The sequence below is a fragment of the Rosa rugosa genome, chromosome 6 (genome assembly GCF_958449725.1).
Source record: "Rosa rugosa chromosome 6, drRosRugo1.1, whole genome shotgun sequence".
In the NCBI taxonomy this organism is placed as follows: domain Eukaryota; kingdom Viridiplantae; phylum Streptophyta; class Magnoliopsida; order Rosales; family Rosaceae; genus Rosa; species Rosa rugosa.
Genome location: NC_084825.1, coordinates 3,036,765 through 3,051,384, shown reverse-complemented (window position 1 = coordinate 3,051,384; position 14,620 = coordinate 3,036,765). Strand labels below are relative to the sequence as shown.

The window sequence follows — 14,620 nt, the reverse complement described above, 5'->3', positions numbered from 1 at the left end:
CGAGGCGCTAAATAAAGATTCTGTTAGAGTGAGGATTTTGTTAAACTATTTCTCTACCTAGCAATTAATGCTACAACACATGTCTCCAAACTTTTATGACTATATAAATACGAATTGCAGCAGAACTCATTTCACATTTTTCCTTACAACTTTCTCATCAAGAATCAATTGCTTAGTTACGTTTAGATTCTCTCATTCTTCTTCTTCTTCTTATTTTTCTTCTTCTTCTTCTTCGTATGCTTAGATTCTCTCATTATTATTCTTTTCTTCTTCTTCTTGATCAAGAAATGATAGAAATGAAACTTCCACCTAATGAGATAGAGGTGGATATAACGAGCATTTATAATAGTTCTGATCGATGAATGAAGATATTGAGGCATAACGCTCGCCGGTACAATTCACTCGGTGCACATTGATTCATGTATTATTATGTGTATTCCCCGACGGATGTATTGAAGATTCCGAAAAAGGGAGAGCAACACGTAGTATTGATCGCCCCGTTCACTATGCCCGTAAGCCTACATAACACAATAAGAGAGCATGCCACCGAATTCGGCAATTTTAAATATTTTTCTAGGATAGAGACGCTTCAATTCTTGGATGGAGATGGTTTACCAAGCGACTCCGTTTACTCGGTGTTACTGGAATTCTAGTATGGCGGCAATAAAAAATGGGCCAAGATTAGGAACGCTGAGCGTTGAAACTATCTCCGCCAAGAATTTCCACCTAAATGGGTTCCACTGGTGGCTGATTACCTCAAGAGCTTGCTCAATGATACATCAACAACGGTAATGATATTGGTTTCAAAACCATTCGTCGGTGGAGACAGTTTTTCAAGATTGAGAATGCTCCCTTTAATAACATTCGCAATGACAGCACTGTACTCTTTAAGAAAGTAATTAAGTTTTTTGCTGTTGTTCCTCAAAACAAATTCAACAAGATTGCCCTTATCGCTGCTATCTTTCTCTTCTCTGGGAAGCCCAAAGAAGACTGATTATAACTATGTCGAAGATCTTGAGAGTCTGTTTATGTAAAACTTTTGTATTCCATCGACGTTCTTGAAAGCTTGAAGTGTGATTTTCTTTCTTTGGCGTTAAATTTCTTAGAAAATTTCTTTAATTCTTTGGCCTAAAAGGCCGGTTGTCATATGTAGCTACATTTCGTCGATCTAGTTCGACTTATGAGTCTATATGTGCAAAATACTGGTGGATAGATCAACGAGTTATATTGTAAAAATGTAGCTACATGCTTGTTTATCCTAATTTTAACTTGTTAACAATTAATTATAATAAGAAAATGAGGAATTTTCTATGGATCGATTAATTGAGAGGCTTGCTTAATAATGTTTTATTATTGCGTTTGATTTTGAATGATTATAGAAGGCGGTTGCATTGACTCAAGGATCTTTTATGTCGATGTAATTGAGTCACGTTTTAGTATAGTAAAACCGTAGTAAAACCATTTCAGTAGATCATTCATAAATATAATCTGCTACCACTTGTTCTCCACAACTTACTTCTTGCTTCTCTTATCGTCTCTTAACTTAGTATCTTTTTTTTTTTTTTCATCTTAAATATTTCAAACATTGCTGCAAGAAGATATGGGAGGGAACGGGAGTAGAGGTGATTCTCAGAGTAAGAAGAAGGATGAATTTCATGACCACAGGAAAACAAGGGGTGACACAGTTATACTTAAGAAGTTGGATGAATGTGCAAAAAGAAATTCTCATTTGCAACCACCAGAGCCTCCCAATCATCTGTTGAAGTCGGAGCTTACTCAACATCAAAAGGAATCCTTGGGATGGCTAGTTCGAAGGGATAATTCTGACGAGTTGCCTCCATTTTGGGAAGAAAAAGATGGCTTGTTCATAAGAGATTTGGACCGTTAGAAGATAGATCAGCGTTCAAACCGATACGGGTGGCATCTATGCTGCAAGTGGGTGTGGGTAAATTTGTTATCCTGATTTGAGCACGATAAACAGGACTGTGGTTTGAGGAGGAGACTCAGTGAGAAGACGACACTCATTCAGTGTCATGTGCATTCATTTCAAGATTGGATAGAAAAGCTAGACGAAAACATTGTACCAAGATCATTAACTGTTTTTGAGTACAAAGAACTAAATATGATCCCTCCAGCTGACAACCTACAAAGAGTTTTTCTAGCGAAGCCTATGTTCTTAGAAACCAAGTGCGAAGATGTGTCATTCTCTCATTTTGGGTTTTCATTCAAAGACTGGAAAAGATGGCTTTATTGGGAGAATGCGACATGCATTATGCTGTCAAGTAGTGTCATTGAGTCAGTTAGCCGTCCAGTCAATGTCCTTGAGAGCTTTATTAAAGGAACTCTTGGTGTGGTGTAAATTTCCTTTTCGTGTAAATTCCATGATCATTCTCAAAAGACGATAAAATTAAGATCATACACAAATTAACCACATGAAACCTATCTGAGAGCATTGAACGGGTTCAAAAAAAAAAAATCGTTCTTATGAAATTATCGAGGCCAATAAGAAAGTCAATAAATATTTTCTTGTGCGCGCAATTTGAGTTAAGAGCATTTACTTTAGGTTTCAAATGAAATTTATAAGGTGGATCATATCAAATTAGTCTTTGAGCTAATCAATCATGCTCTATTACAATGATTGTCCAATTAACAGAAAATATCTGAAGAGAAACAAAGTCGAAAATTAAGTATAATTAAAATACTGAGGAAGAAAAGAAAAACAAAATTTTCTCTCTGCTTTCAAGATGGTTTTGGTAAGGCTTGCGATTGGGATCCCGTTTTCGGTTTTTGAAACGTTTGAAAGTACAGGGTTAACACTGAAGGAAATGATCATAAATTGGTGTTGCGGCTCTATGGTACTCTCCTTTTGTAATACCACATGTAGCTTTTGGTCCTGAACTTGATTCCCTTTCTTTTCAGCTACAGTTTGCTAGTTCAGGGCCTGTTGTCCTGTCTTCTGAATAGATTTCTTCTGCACTTGTGGTGCTTCAGCTTTTTTCTTGGCTGATGTAGGACGAGAATGGGCCTAGTTTAGCCGGAAAATTAGAAAAATAAAGAAGCGGCGTGGAATTAAGAAGAGTGATTGGAAAATAGGTAATTCACGCATAATGAGGTTACTAGCCGCTGCAATATCCAAGAAAATTTGGTTTTGGACTTTTCAGGTTTCTCGTGTGAAAAGTCAGGTTTTGATTTTGAATCAGATTTGACTAACTTTTGGCCAGAATGTCCGTTTGAGACACATGATACCTTTCCAGAATGGGAACGACGAGATCTTCAAGACTCACTTTAGTGAGCCCTATCAGATTTAGGCCAAAATGTATCGTCTTAATTATCCGATTCGTGATTTAATATTTTTAGGCTAGTTTTACATTCTTTTTATTTTAGGTGTTCTAGTTTATTTTGGATTTGTTTTGTTTTAATCCGTGGGCTTTAGGGTTTCATTGTTAGTCGCCCTAGGGTTTCTTTTCCCATATATAAGCAACCTTAAACGGCTGCAGAACCTATCTTTTATCATATTATCAATCAAAATTGAGAGTTTTCTCTTTTATCTCTGGTGGACTCCAGAATCTTTATTTTAGGTTTATTGCTTGTAAACCTAGGGTTACTTCCGACTGCGTCATTGGCCCTCCAGACTAAGGACTCTTTCTTAACTTTTTAACCCCCTATAGCTCGCTCTTCCATCATCTACTGGTCTCTGTAGGAGGGCGAACTTCTGATGCATCCTATTCTGTATTCTGTGCTAATGACATTCTTGGCTTCGTTTGGAGGTGGCTCAAAGAATGGTTTCGCCCTTAAGTGTTGAGCTTGAGCCTCCAATTGTCGTTTGAACTTCGTTAGTTGGCTAGGTTTGATTAGGCCTAGTTTTATGGCCTGTACCACCCGCTTGGCTTCCTCAAACCGCTTCTGCAACCTTCTTCTCTTGGAGGAGTTCAAAGGCATTATTTTCCCATGCTTTTTTGTATACCATTATTCTTCTTCTAGGAAGGGTTTCTGCAGAGGTGAAATGTATGGGGCACTGGATGGATCCACTTTCTTCGTCGGTTCCTCAGACATTTTTTCTTCTACCTTTGCTACCCTGTCAAACACACTCAGTTCGCACCATCTCTTAGTGGATACCTACGAGTGGGGTGGCTCCCTAGGGCTATTTGGCTGATAACACCCAATAGGGGACTATAACTGGGTGGTAACCGTGACTGGTGGTTGAATCCAAACTGCAAGACCCTCTCCTGCTTCGCCACCGTTGGCCGGTGACTTTTCTTTTTACACAGAAAAAATTTGTTGTGAGAGTTTTAAGGGAGACCCACCTAACATCTCATTTGCTGTATATCCATCAAATCAGAATATTGCACAAACCGTGTGAACTAATACAGTTTTCACATTTACTAAATTTTAGAAGTAATAATAATATGCACTTTCTAACAAAAATTCTCTAATTAAAATATCTTTATTATCTATCAAAAAATCTCAATTCATTGGAAAAAAAAAGAAAAAAGTATCACTACATGGAGGGAGAGGGGGGCGAAAGTCAACACCTCTCCGTAGCAAAAACATAGATCATCGGTAAGCGAAGATCCAATACACGCAAGAATAGATAGATCAAACAGAAGAACAACATACAGTGAGTGTAAAGATCAAGTAGTCACTCAATCTGCAATAAGTAGAAGAACTTATTGACAACAATATGGAAATTAAAACACAAAAAACATAATCGATAACGTACAAAAGAGAAATGTGGCCCAGATCCAACTTCAAAACGATGTGAAACATCCCCTTATCCAGCCTAACACAGGCGGGATCTGAAATAAAACAACGATCAGAGAAGTGAATCAACCAGAAAGAAGTGAACCATCATGTTAGTGCATTTGACACACGTTACGCAACCCAAAATTAACCGAAAGAATAAGGACTACAATTCTCAGGGCGCCCAGGAACCTATCTAGGAAATCGACCAGTACGTGTGTATATATATTCACAGCAATACAAGGGTCCCTAACTAAATTAGTACGATTCATGAGAATATCATATGGGACACGATGAAAGTGCTTCTGCTTTATCATTATCAGCAATACAACAGATGAAGACCTCAATGCAACTTCTACGTACGTAGAAACAACTCAACTGTATTAGTTACAAGCCCTATGCCAAATGAATATTGAAGAAAAGTACTTGGTTCATTTGTAAGTTCCTAGCTAATCGATCCACAACTCGATAGTAGTTTAGACTAAAGCTAGGCTCTCCACATAATTGACTAGTTGACCATAACCATAATAGTTCTTTTCATCAGGTTTCCGAAGCAACTTTCCCCTTTCCTTGGTTATAGGGTCATACAAATAAAGCCTGTCATATCTTGAGATATGTCTCCGAATTAGTACTTGATCCTTCCAAATTCCAAAGACCTCTTCACATCGTGATATTGAAAAATCAATGCTAAATTGTTTGGTCCAAACGATTTTGTTATTGTCACCACTCTCATCAGAGTCATCGGTCTTCGCCGCCCAAACCTGATTCCTGCTCACGATTGCTAGTGAGTTTTTCCACAGAAGCAGTCGAGAGTACCAATAATTCCCGGATGGTAATTGTATGACATGAAATACCTCATCACGCAGATTGAAAGACAAAACAAAACGGCCCTTGGATCTATCGGTCCTTGCCGACCAATACAGCACTCCCTTCAACGAAACCCAAAAATCTCCATAACAATATTTACATGATGGATACCCTTTGCCCTCGACTTCTCTCCAAGAATTTGTACTTCGGGTGAAGACTTGTACTTGCTTATGGAAAATATTAACTAATTTGTAATCATCGGTGTTATCATCACTAAATCCAAAACCAAGAGTAGGACGATCAAAACGATGGAAATTTTCCTCAAGTACAGGTTTAGGAAGACTTCGAAACTGTTTTGTTACTGGGTTCCATATTATTATTTCTGCACTATCCATAAACTTTCGTCTTTTCTTTTTCACCCTAGCTACAAGACATACTAAGCCATTACTAGATCCTACAATGTTTGTAAACTTGGAAGAGTTCGACAAGATAGGTAAATCTATACTCACAAGGTCTGCTGCTTCATCTCCAAGCATTGAGATTCCAAACTTCGGATCAGTATTGAACCGCTTATCACGATCATATTCATGAGTGAGAAGAGAGAGATTCGAATCAGCGCGATGAAGGTGAATATTGATCAAGTAAGAGTTTCTGGTGAGAGAATACCACTCTTTTGACACGCAGCTAAACCTCATCAGAGACTTCACAGGTAATCTGGACAGAATTTCTACTATGAGATCTTCACCCAAAGAGTAGCAGCTTCTTTTGGTTCCCATGCTTCCACGAAAGAGATATGATCAATGAATATGTGTTGGGGTTTACAGCTAGCTAGGGTTTGCGTTTGTTTGAGAAATTTGGGTTTAGGGTTTGTTTTGGATCAAGAAAACCAAACCCTAATCGAGAATGTGGCTGTCTTGTATATTTGCCCAAGAGAACGTGGTTAATGGGGTTATTACTTATCCTATACAGATTCAGAATTCACACTATCACAGGGTTCGAAGTTGTTACACAATACGCCACCATATTTATGAGATTGTCCTGGACTAAGACCCCATAGTAGGCTAGACTGACAGAATCATGTTTGCTCAGTATTATTTGATCTAATAACATTAGTCTCTCTTTTGTAAATAAGAGAGGTCATAAGTTCGACTCGTGGAATTAGCCTATTAATATTTATGATGGCTAGTTTTTATTTTTATTTTACCTTTTGGCCTGATTATGGTGGCTACTCTACAAACCCGTTTAATAGTAAACAAATAGGAATGAACACCAACATCATAACAGCACGTACTGGAGTAAAAGAATCATAGATATTTATCTGAGATGTAGTTCAAGCATGCTTGGAGAAGAAACAATCAGACTGGAGAACACACAAAAGAACGTCGACCCAGAGTAGCTTATAAAGTAAAAACACACTCCTATAACTGTAAAACAAGAGAAAATCCAAAGACACTACCACCTTCGAATCCAAATGAAATAAGAAAAATTTTACATTCTGATTTTTAGCTGAAACTGAAGGCCATCAAAGGCGAACTCTGCCACATAAACCGTCGGCTTCCAAAAAATAAAAATCCTCCTGTTTCATTCCATCCACATTCACCACAACATTGCTATTTTTGCTCTCCTCTTCAAAATGCTTCCCTACAATAATAAAAGTCAAATTTTTGCTTTTCTCCCCTTCCAAACTCAAAATGCTTCTCCACAGATTATGATCGCTTGTATCAATGAGCTTCCACAGCTTGTCCCAAAGTTTTAGAGGGCAATGGTGTAATGCATACATTAACCACAAAATGGCCATCATACGACCACATATATTTGCTCTTCTCCCTTGCAAACGAAAAATGCTTCTCAATAGACATGGAAATTTATAATTCTGGGATCACCCATATCAGATTCACTTTCGAAAACAGACTGTGCCAAAGTTTTAGAGTAATAAGGCGACGGAAAAACATATGGTCTATAGTCTATACTGCTTGTTTCTTTAGTCTAAAGATGGTCTATACTTCAAGGTACCATTCTGCATGCTACACCGATGTGGTTATCAACTAAGGCCTCCTTTTTTTTACTACGACTATTGGCTTGGCCATGGGCGATAAAACATCCCCAAATTAGTTTCTTGCACAGTACTTCTCTTTCCAAATCATCTGAAAACCTATGAAAAGTAGTAGGATGATCATCAATTAGACTGCAAAGGATACATTTATGCAAGAACATCAAAGATCTCGAGTTCTCAAATATCTTCTATCCAACTCAATTGTACGCATATAATATCAATAGAAATAAAACGAATGGCTTCACTATCTTTAAATCATCAAGGGGATGCTATTTTCTTTTTCTTTTTATAGCAAGAAATCATCACCCGCTTTGTGGATCAGGGCTTGAAACTTGGTCCCTGCTAGAATTCCCTAGTATCTTAAGGAGAAGGGAAACTTGCCAAATTGCTAGGAGGGGGTCCAGAGCCCAGACCACATGAAAGTACCATTCACAAATTCCTCTTTTCACTATGAGGGCTGAAGAGTCTAAAATATTTATTAAGAAAATGCACACAATAAAGACTTCCCTATCCACAGTTCCTCCCAAAACCTATATATTACTCCCGGTGACCATTCCCCACAGCTAAACAAAGATAAAGAACGAACAAAGCTATAACTTGTGATATTTATATGAAAAGGGCATCGACTGGAGTCTCGGATCATACAATTGGATTGGGGAATACCCATAACATTTAGCCCTAATATGCTTTCAACATACCTAAGGGATTCTTTGAAGGAACCTCCAGATTTTAATAAAGAGTCACACTTCTCATCAAAAAAATTTATTCTAAACTCCCCTTTCTTAGGAACTAGAAACAACTTCAACCAACACCAACCAATATCTTTTATCTCCAACTCACTCCCACAAAATATATCCTTTCAGACTCTTTTCTTGGACCTAGCATAGGATGAGAAGACCATATCATCTCTAATCTAGATTACAAAATACGGAACAGGTGTGAAAGTTGCTCATGATGCAGAAAAATTATAGTTTCTGCTATGCATAGGCTCTTTAATCATTAAAGGTAATAATTCATGATGTTCCAATCACATCACCAGCAGAAACTAATAGCCAAATAAGCAAGAGAAGAGGATGAGATCTTATGATTACCTGCTATAAAAGTGAACAATGGACAAGCTATCACAATTTTGTCCAAGTTTTGACCATTCTGGAAGTTTGCATTTGCTTATTTGAAGATAGTTCTTCAACACTATGAAGATACTAGAATCCAATCAACCTTGTGCCTGAGAACACAAACACAACTGTTCATGAAGGAGCATTTAATACAGGAAAGCATCTATTTAAAAATAAGCCATATTAATAGTAGCGATTAAATGAACTTTCAGAAGACACAAATTAGATAGTCTTGGCGTCATACCAAGAATTAGAATAGATCCGACCTTTACCGAGGTTAAGGTTATGGGATGTGAGAGTTTCTCATTATCCAGCCCATGCTCAATAGGCAGCCTCCACATGACCAAACAGAAAATAGTTCTTTCATATATGAATCTTCTAGCTCAAGTGTTACTAAATAATAAAGAACAGCTGCATATCCCCTAACCATTCATATTTACAAATATAAATGCTAGCTGAGTTGGCACCAATCAAATTAGTGTTAACAACTTATTCACTGAACTCCCTGATTTTAGTAAGTAGAATTGTTTACTCCCACCTTATCTGATGATTGACTAGAGAAATATAGTAACTTCATCAGTACAAATATAACTAGTTGCAGGAGAATTCCAAAGACCAAAGCAATTGACAGAAGTCAGAACAAGGAAAAGGCATTTTTAGATACCTGAACTGTCATTGGTGGTAATCATCCTGTTTTTTAAATCTTCGACAGCCGCAGTCATGCCTAGTGCATTGCAGGCTTGGATCATGGTAGCAAAGGTGATATGATCAGGAACACATTTTTTCTCTTCCATGGTCAAAAATAATTCACCCATCTTATTTATATCACCAGCCCGACCATAAGCACTAATAATACAGTTGAAAAAAGCTGTATCAAGTATAACATCTGAATTCTCTACTTGCCTCAAAATGGAATCAACTTTATTTATATTCCCAGCTTTGCTGTACGCACTAACGAGGGAACAATAAGTAATAGAGCTAGGCTTCATTCCTTGGTGCTTCATTTTTCTGAAGTATTCCTCCATCTTCACAATATTTCCAGCTTTCCCAAATACCTCAATTACTATGTTATAAGTAACAACAGTTGGGGTGAAATACCTTTTCTCCATAAACTCCATAACAGATCCCATCTTTTCATACATTCTTGCTTTCCCATATGATTTAATCAGGACATTAAATGTCTTAAGGCCTGGCTTTATTCCCATTAGCTGAAATTCATCATACCACTTCTCCATCTTGTCTATCTGCCCACTTTTCCCATAAGCGCCAAGAAAAGAATTGAATGTGAAAACATCAGGAAGGCAGCTGCCACTTTCAATCATATCTGTCAATGAGTCCTCCATCAGTTCAAACATTTCAGCTTTACCATATCCATCGATAAGAGTATTGTATATGACTGTGTTACATCCAATTCCCAGATATGACATCTCAGCCAGAACTTGCTCGATCAGATCATAGCGACAGAATTTAGTGCAGCAATGGATAAGAATTGAATATGTATACACATCTGGTTTGCAGTCGGAAATTGACTTCATATCATCAACAGTAGAGAATGCCTTGTCAAAGAGACCACTTTTGCCATAAACACTAACAAGAGCTGTGTAGACGTCAACAGTTGGTTTGAGCCCATCAGTTAACATGAGCTCGAAAAGTAAGCCAGCCTGCTCAGGTTGCTTGCACTTTCCAAGCATCATGAACAATTTAGCATAAGTTTGGCATCTCGGCTCATACCAATGTTGCTTACGCAGTAGTCCAAATATCTATGGAGAGGAACCATTGACTTATATCAGAAACATTTCAAATCCTGAACAAAATCCACAAGTGAAAACAACAGAAGAAATTCAACAGTAATGCGGGCAGGATAGGAAACCAAACTGCTATAATAGCAATGACAACCGTACATGGGCAACTTTATATTTGGACTCCTAATTACATTTAGCATGAAAGCACTGAATCATCAAGAATTTGGGATCCAAACAAATTACAGCTATTAACTGATATTCCCTGAGATGCACCAATTAACAAACAAAACCTTTAACAAAGATGAACTAGCCTTTCATTAATTTCAGCAACCAACCAAGAAAATTGAACATCTAACAGACCCATAAGGCTCTTTTTTTTTTTTCTTTTTTTTTTTTTTAACAAACAATGTACTCCACAAGGCTAAAGATCATTACTTTTCACCACAAAGCCTCCTGATCCTACTCCCCTGAATCAAAGTTATCAACTTTCCATTTCCAAAAGGTTATCATCCTCAATATAACAAACACATAAACCAAGAACTTAAACAAGGAAAATGCAAACAACCCACAAGCCAAAATCCACAGAAAGTAGCAAAACCCACAAAGAAGATGAAACAAACAGAAGACAACCTTAAGAGCAGTCTCCCAGAGATTGTTGGCAACAGCCTCATCCAAGGCCTCCAAGACAGCCTTCGGCCAAAGGTTAATGTACTTGTTGGAGTTTGCTTTCCTCTCAATGTTTTTAACAGCAGCCTCGGTTCTCAGAATCCGAGAAAGTTCCTTCGGGCCGGAGCTCCGTTTTGACGAACGGAGACACTGGATTGGTGGGTTTGGCTTGTGGGTGCGGTCAGGGTACAGAGTTGGGGTGGAAACAGTGGAGCGGAGGAGGTGGAGCTCCATTTACAAAGTGGGTAGTGAAAATAAGGCGGAGGAAGACGGCGAGTGTAGCTCACTCCATCAGCAGCTACGCCGTGTGTGTTTGATTGTATGGATTGGATATACACCCCGACAATTTCTCTAAAGAATTTTTTTTCCAATTTTATTGCGATATGTTACCTTGTTATTTTTTTAAAAAAAAATAGTTCTCATCCTAAATTACCAAACCAGAAGACATAAGTCACATAACTTGCTAATAAAGGAATAATCGGCTAACTATTCCCAATGACAAGAGAACACGTGTCTATTTAACAATGATAATAATGAGGGCTGGGTTCGGATTGGTTCGGTCCGAAAATATTGAAAACCGAGTCTGAAACCGACACTGTTGGTTCGATCCGGATCGGTGTTTGCAGAATGCTGAGACCGATGAGAAACCGACCCGAAACAATCGGTCCGGTTTGTTGGTTTTTCGGGCCAAGAAATCTGGCAGGAATGCAGAAACTGTAAAGCAAGTAGAAAATGCAGAAATGTAGCAAAACTGTAAAGCAGAAAATGCAGAAATGCAGCAAACCTGTAAAGCAGAGAATGCAAAAATGCAGCAATACTGTAAAGCAGAGAATGCAGAAAAACTGTAAAGCAGAAATGCAGCAAACCTGTAAAACATAAAATGCAGAATTGCATAAATGCAACAAAACTGCAAACTACAAATGCAGAAATGCAGAAAATCGTATACATGTACAATTATCGGTCCGGATCGGTTCTAATTGGTTCTGCAAATATTGAAACCGAGACCGAACCGAAGGACGTTTTAATCAGTTCGGTTTAGCCCGAACCGAGGCTTTCTGTTTTCAAACCCGACCCGAATGTTCGGTTTCGGTCCGAATCGAGCCGGTTTCTCGGTCTCTCGGGTCAAACCGCCCAACCCTAATAATAATAATAGTTTATTGTGATGGAAACTTCTTCACATTTTTTGTCAAACACTTTTAACTAGTTATTAGACACGTGTCCTCTTGCTATTGGCTATGGTTAGCCTAATTAGCCAAGTATTATCTTAATAAAAGGAGAGAATGACGCCAACTTTGAGTAGTGGAACCATGAACTGTGCTTGCAATTGCATCAGCTAAAAGTTTGCTTCACGCTTGACATGTTTTAAGGAAATATGATCCAGAGGAGCAGCCAAAATTTTTATGTCATTCACAATAAATTTGATCTTCCAGGGAGTGTTAATGATACCTATATGGTACCTTGCTATATAGTTTTAGAATCTAGAGTCTTGATTTTTTAATCGAATGAAACTGGCGCAGTTTTTTTTACTTTTTTAATAGGGTCCTTGAGTCCTTGACCCATAGCACCAAAATAAGATAAAGTTAGTCCACTTACACCACCAAGAGATTTTTATTCCCACTAACCCAATTTAACAGCTAAATGACGATTTTGGGCTCCAAAAAATTAAAAATTACAAATACTCTCTCTCATCATCTTCTCTCTCTTTCTCTCTGCCGGATACATCTTCTTCTTCTCTCTCTCTCTCTAGGGTATTTGTCGGAGGCTCCGGTGGTGTATAAGGCCGTGTCTGACCCAGAAATCGTCGATTATCTGGAAATTCCAAGCTACCAGTCGTACGTCTATGGCCGGTGCAAACCACCGGCGTTGATAGCTATGCATATGCCACCAGAAATTAGCGTTGCATTGATGCCCAAATCTAGTCAAAATTGCAGGTTTGACTAGCAACAATTACTATTTATCAAAAAGAAGAGAATAGATGCATTGCACGTTTCTCATCTTTCTTTTTCTTTCTATCTTTCCAATCATACATCAGGTGTATATATGACAAAAGGACAAGTTGAAATGGATGTATTATTTAATTAATAAGAGTCCATAGTATGTCCAGTTAGTTCTCCTTCAACTGTGTTCACATACCAATTATTATTACCGTCTGCTGGCTAGTGTTTCCAGAATCCTAAAGATACAAGGTTTGGCAGGGTGGCACAGTTTCGAGTCCAGGGGAAATATGGGTATCAAAACTAAAATTAGCAAACTTGAAATTTTGATTATTATTAGTCTTAGATGCAAACAAAGATAAAAGGCAAACCTCAACTTTTTTTTTTTTTTTTCCGATGACAAACCCCAGCTTTTGGTTGAATACTATTTTGGACTACTGACAGAGAGAAAATGACAGCATAAGCCTAGAAGAAAAGAAAAAAAAAATCAATGGGTAATAAAGGTCTATTGGAGGGCAATAGACGTTTTGAATTGATATAATCTCTTCGTTTTTTTATTTAAGGGTAAATTTTGCAAACAGTACACCAAGTAAAGGCCACTAATAATTCTTATACATAAAGTTCCAAACCAAACATTTCGGTACACGAAATCTGAAACTCGACCCACTATCAGTACACGATGTCAATTTTTGACACCAAAATGTCCATTATGCCCTCAGTTCTTTTTTTTTTAATAATTTTTTTTTCTGTTCTTTTTTTTTTTCCTTCGTTTTTATCTCTTTCTTCTTCCTTCTTCCTTCTTCCGGCTTCTTCTCACATGAAAACAGAGGTGGGTTTCGTGGAGCCGAAAGAAGGAAGAAGAAAGAGATAAAAACGAAGGAAAAAAAAAAACAGAAAAAAAAATTATTAAAAAAAAAAAAAACTGAGGGCATAATGGACATTTTGGTGTCAAAAATTGACGTCGTGCACTGATAGTGGGTCGAGTTTCAGATTTCGTGTACCGAAATGTTTGGTTTGGAACTTTATGTATAAGAATTATTAGTGGTCTTTACTTAGTGTACTGTTTGTGAAATTTTCCCTTTATTTAATCAAAGTTTTATTTGTCCAATTTTAGGAAGATTAGTTCTCATTTCGGTAATTGAGACGTCTATTGAGGGGCAATAGACGTCTATTAGGGGGCAATAGACTATTGGGGCCAATAGACCTCTATTGCCCCTCTATTGGGGGGCAATAGATGTTTTCAAAAATTTCCGGTGGGTAGTGGTCGGTGACCGGATTCTGGCGACTGGTGACCGGATTCCGGCGACCGGTGACCGGCTCCGGCAAAGTCTCATATGGTTTCTCTCTCTTCCATTCTCTCTCTCTCTCTCTCTCTCTCTAAATAACAAAGGGTGAGGGTAAAATGGTATTAAAAAAATTTTAAAAACAAAAAAAAAATCTTAATGGGGTATTAGGGAATACCTCCTTAGTGTTTTAGATAAGAGGGAATTAAAAAAACTTAATGGGGTAAATGGGAAAAAAATCTCTAGAAATGGGGTAAATGGACAAAAACCTTTTTTAATA

General features: G+C 37.7%; 2 protein-coding genes across 3 annotated transcripts; both read right to left on the bottom strand.

Moving 5' to 3' along the window:
* Positions 1-4,639: 4,639 nt before the first annotated feature.
* Positions 4,640-11,456, bottom strand: LOC133716063 (pentatricopeptide repeat-containing protein At3g53170). Of its 2 annotated transcripts, none has more exons than XM_062142799.1 (4): positions 11,088-11,456; positions 9,380-10,475; positions 8,692-8,825; positions 4,640-4,796 (listed from the first exon to the last, which is right to left on the bottom strand). In XM_062142799.1, the coding sequence occupies exons 1-3, from the start codon at positions 11,355-11,357 to the stop codon at positions 8,803-8,805; spliced, it is 1,389 nt and encodes a 462-aa protein (XP_061998783.1). In that variant the 5' UTR covers positions 11,358-11,456; the 3' UTR covers positions 4,640-4,796; positions 8,692-8,802. The 2 variants fall into 2 exon arrangements, with proteins under 2 accessions (XP_061998783.1, XP_061998782.1); XM_062142798.1 differs by lacking the exon at positions 4,640-4,796 and adding an exon at positions 6,839-7,699.
* LOC133713944 (putative F-box protein At1g47730) lies at positions 4,980-6,362 on the bottom strand. The gene has a single exon (XM_062139964.1). The coding sequence runs from the start codon at positions 6,321-6,323 to the stop codon at positions 5,217-5,219; it is 1,107 nt and encodes a 368-aa protein (XP_061995948.1). The 5' UTR covers positions 6,324-6,362; the 3' UTR covers positions 4,980-5,216.
* Positions 11,457-14,620: the final 3,164 nt, after the last annotated feature.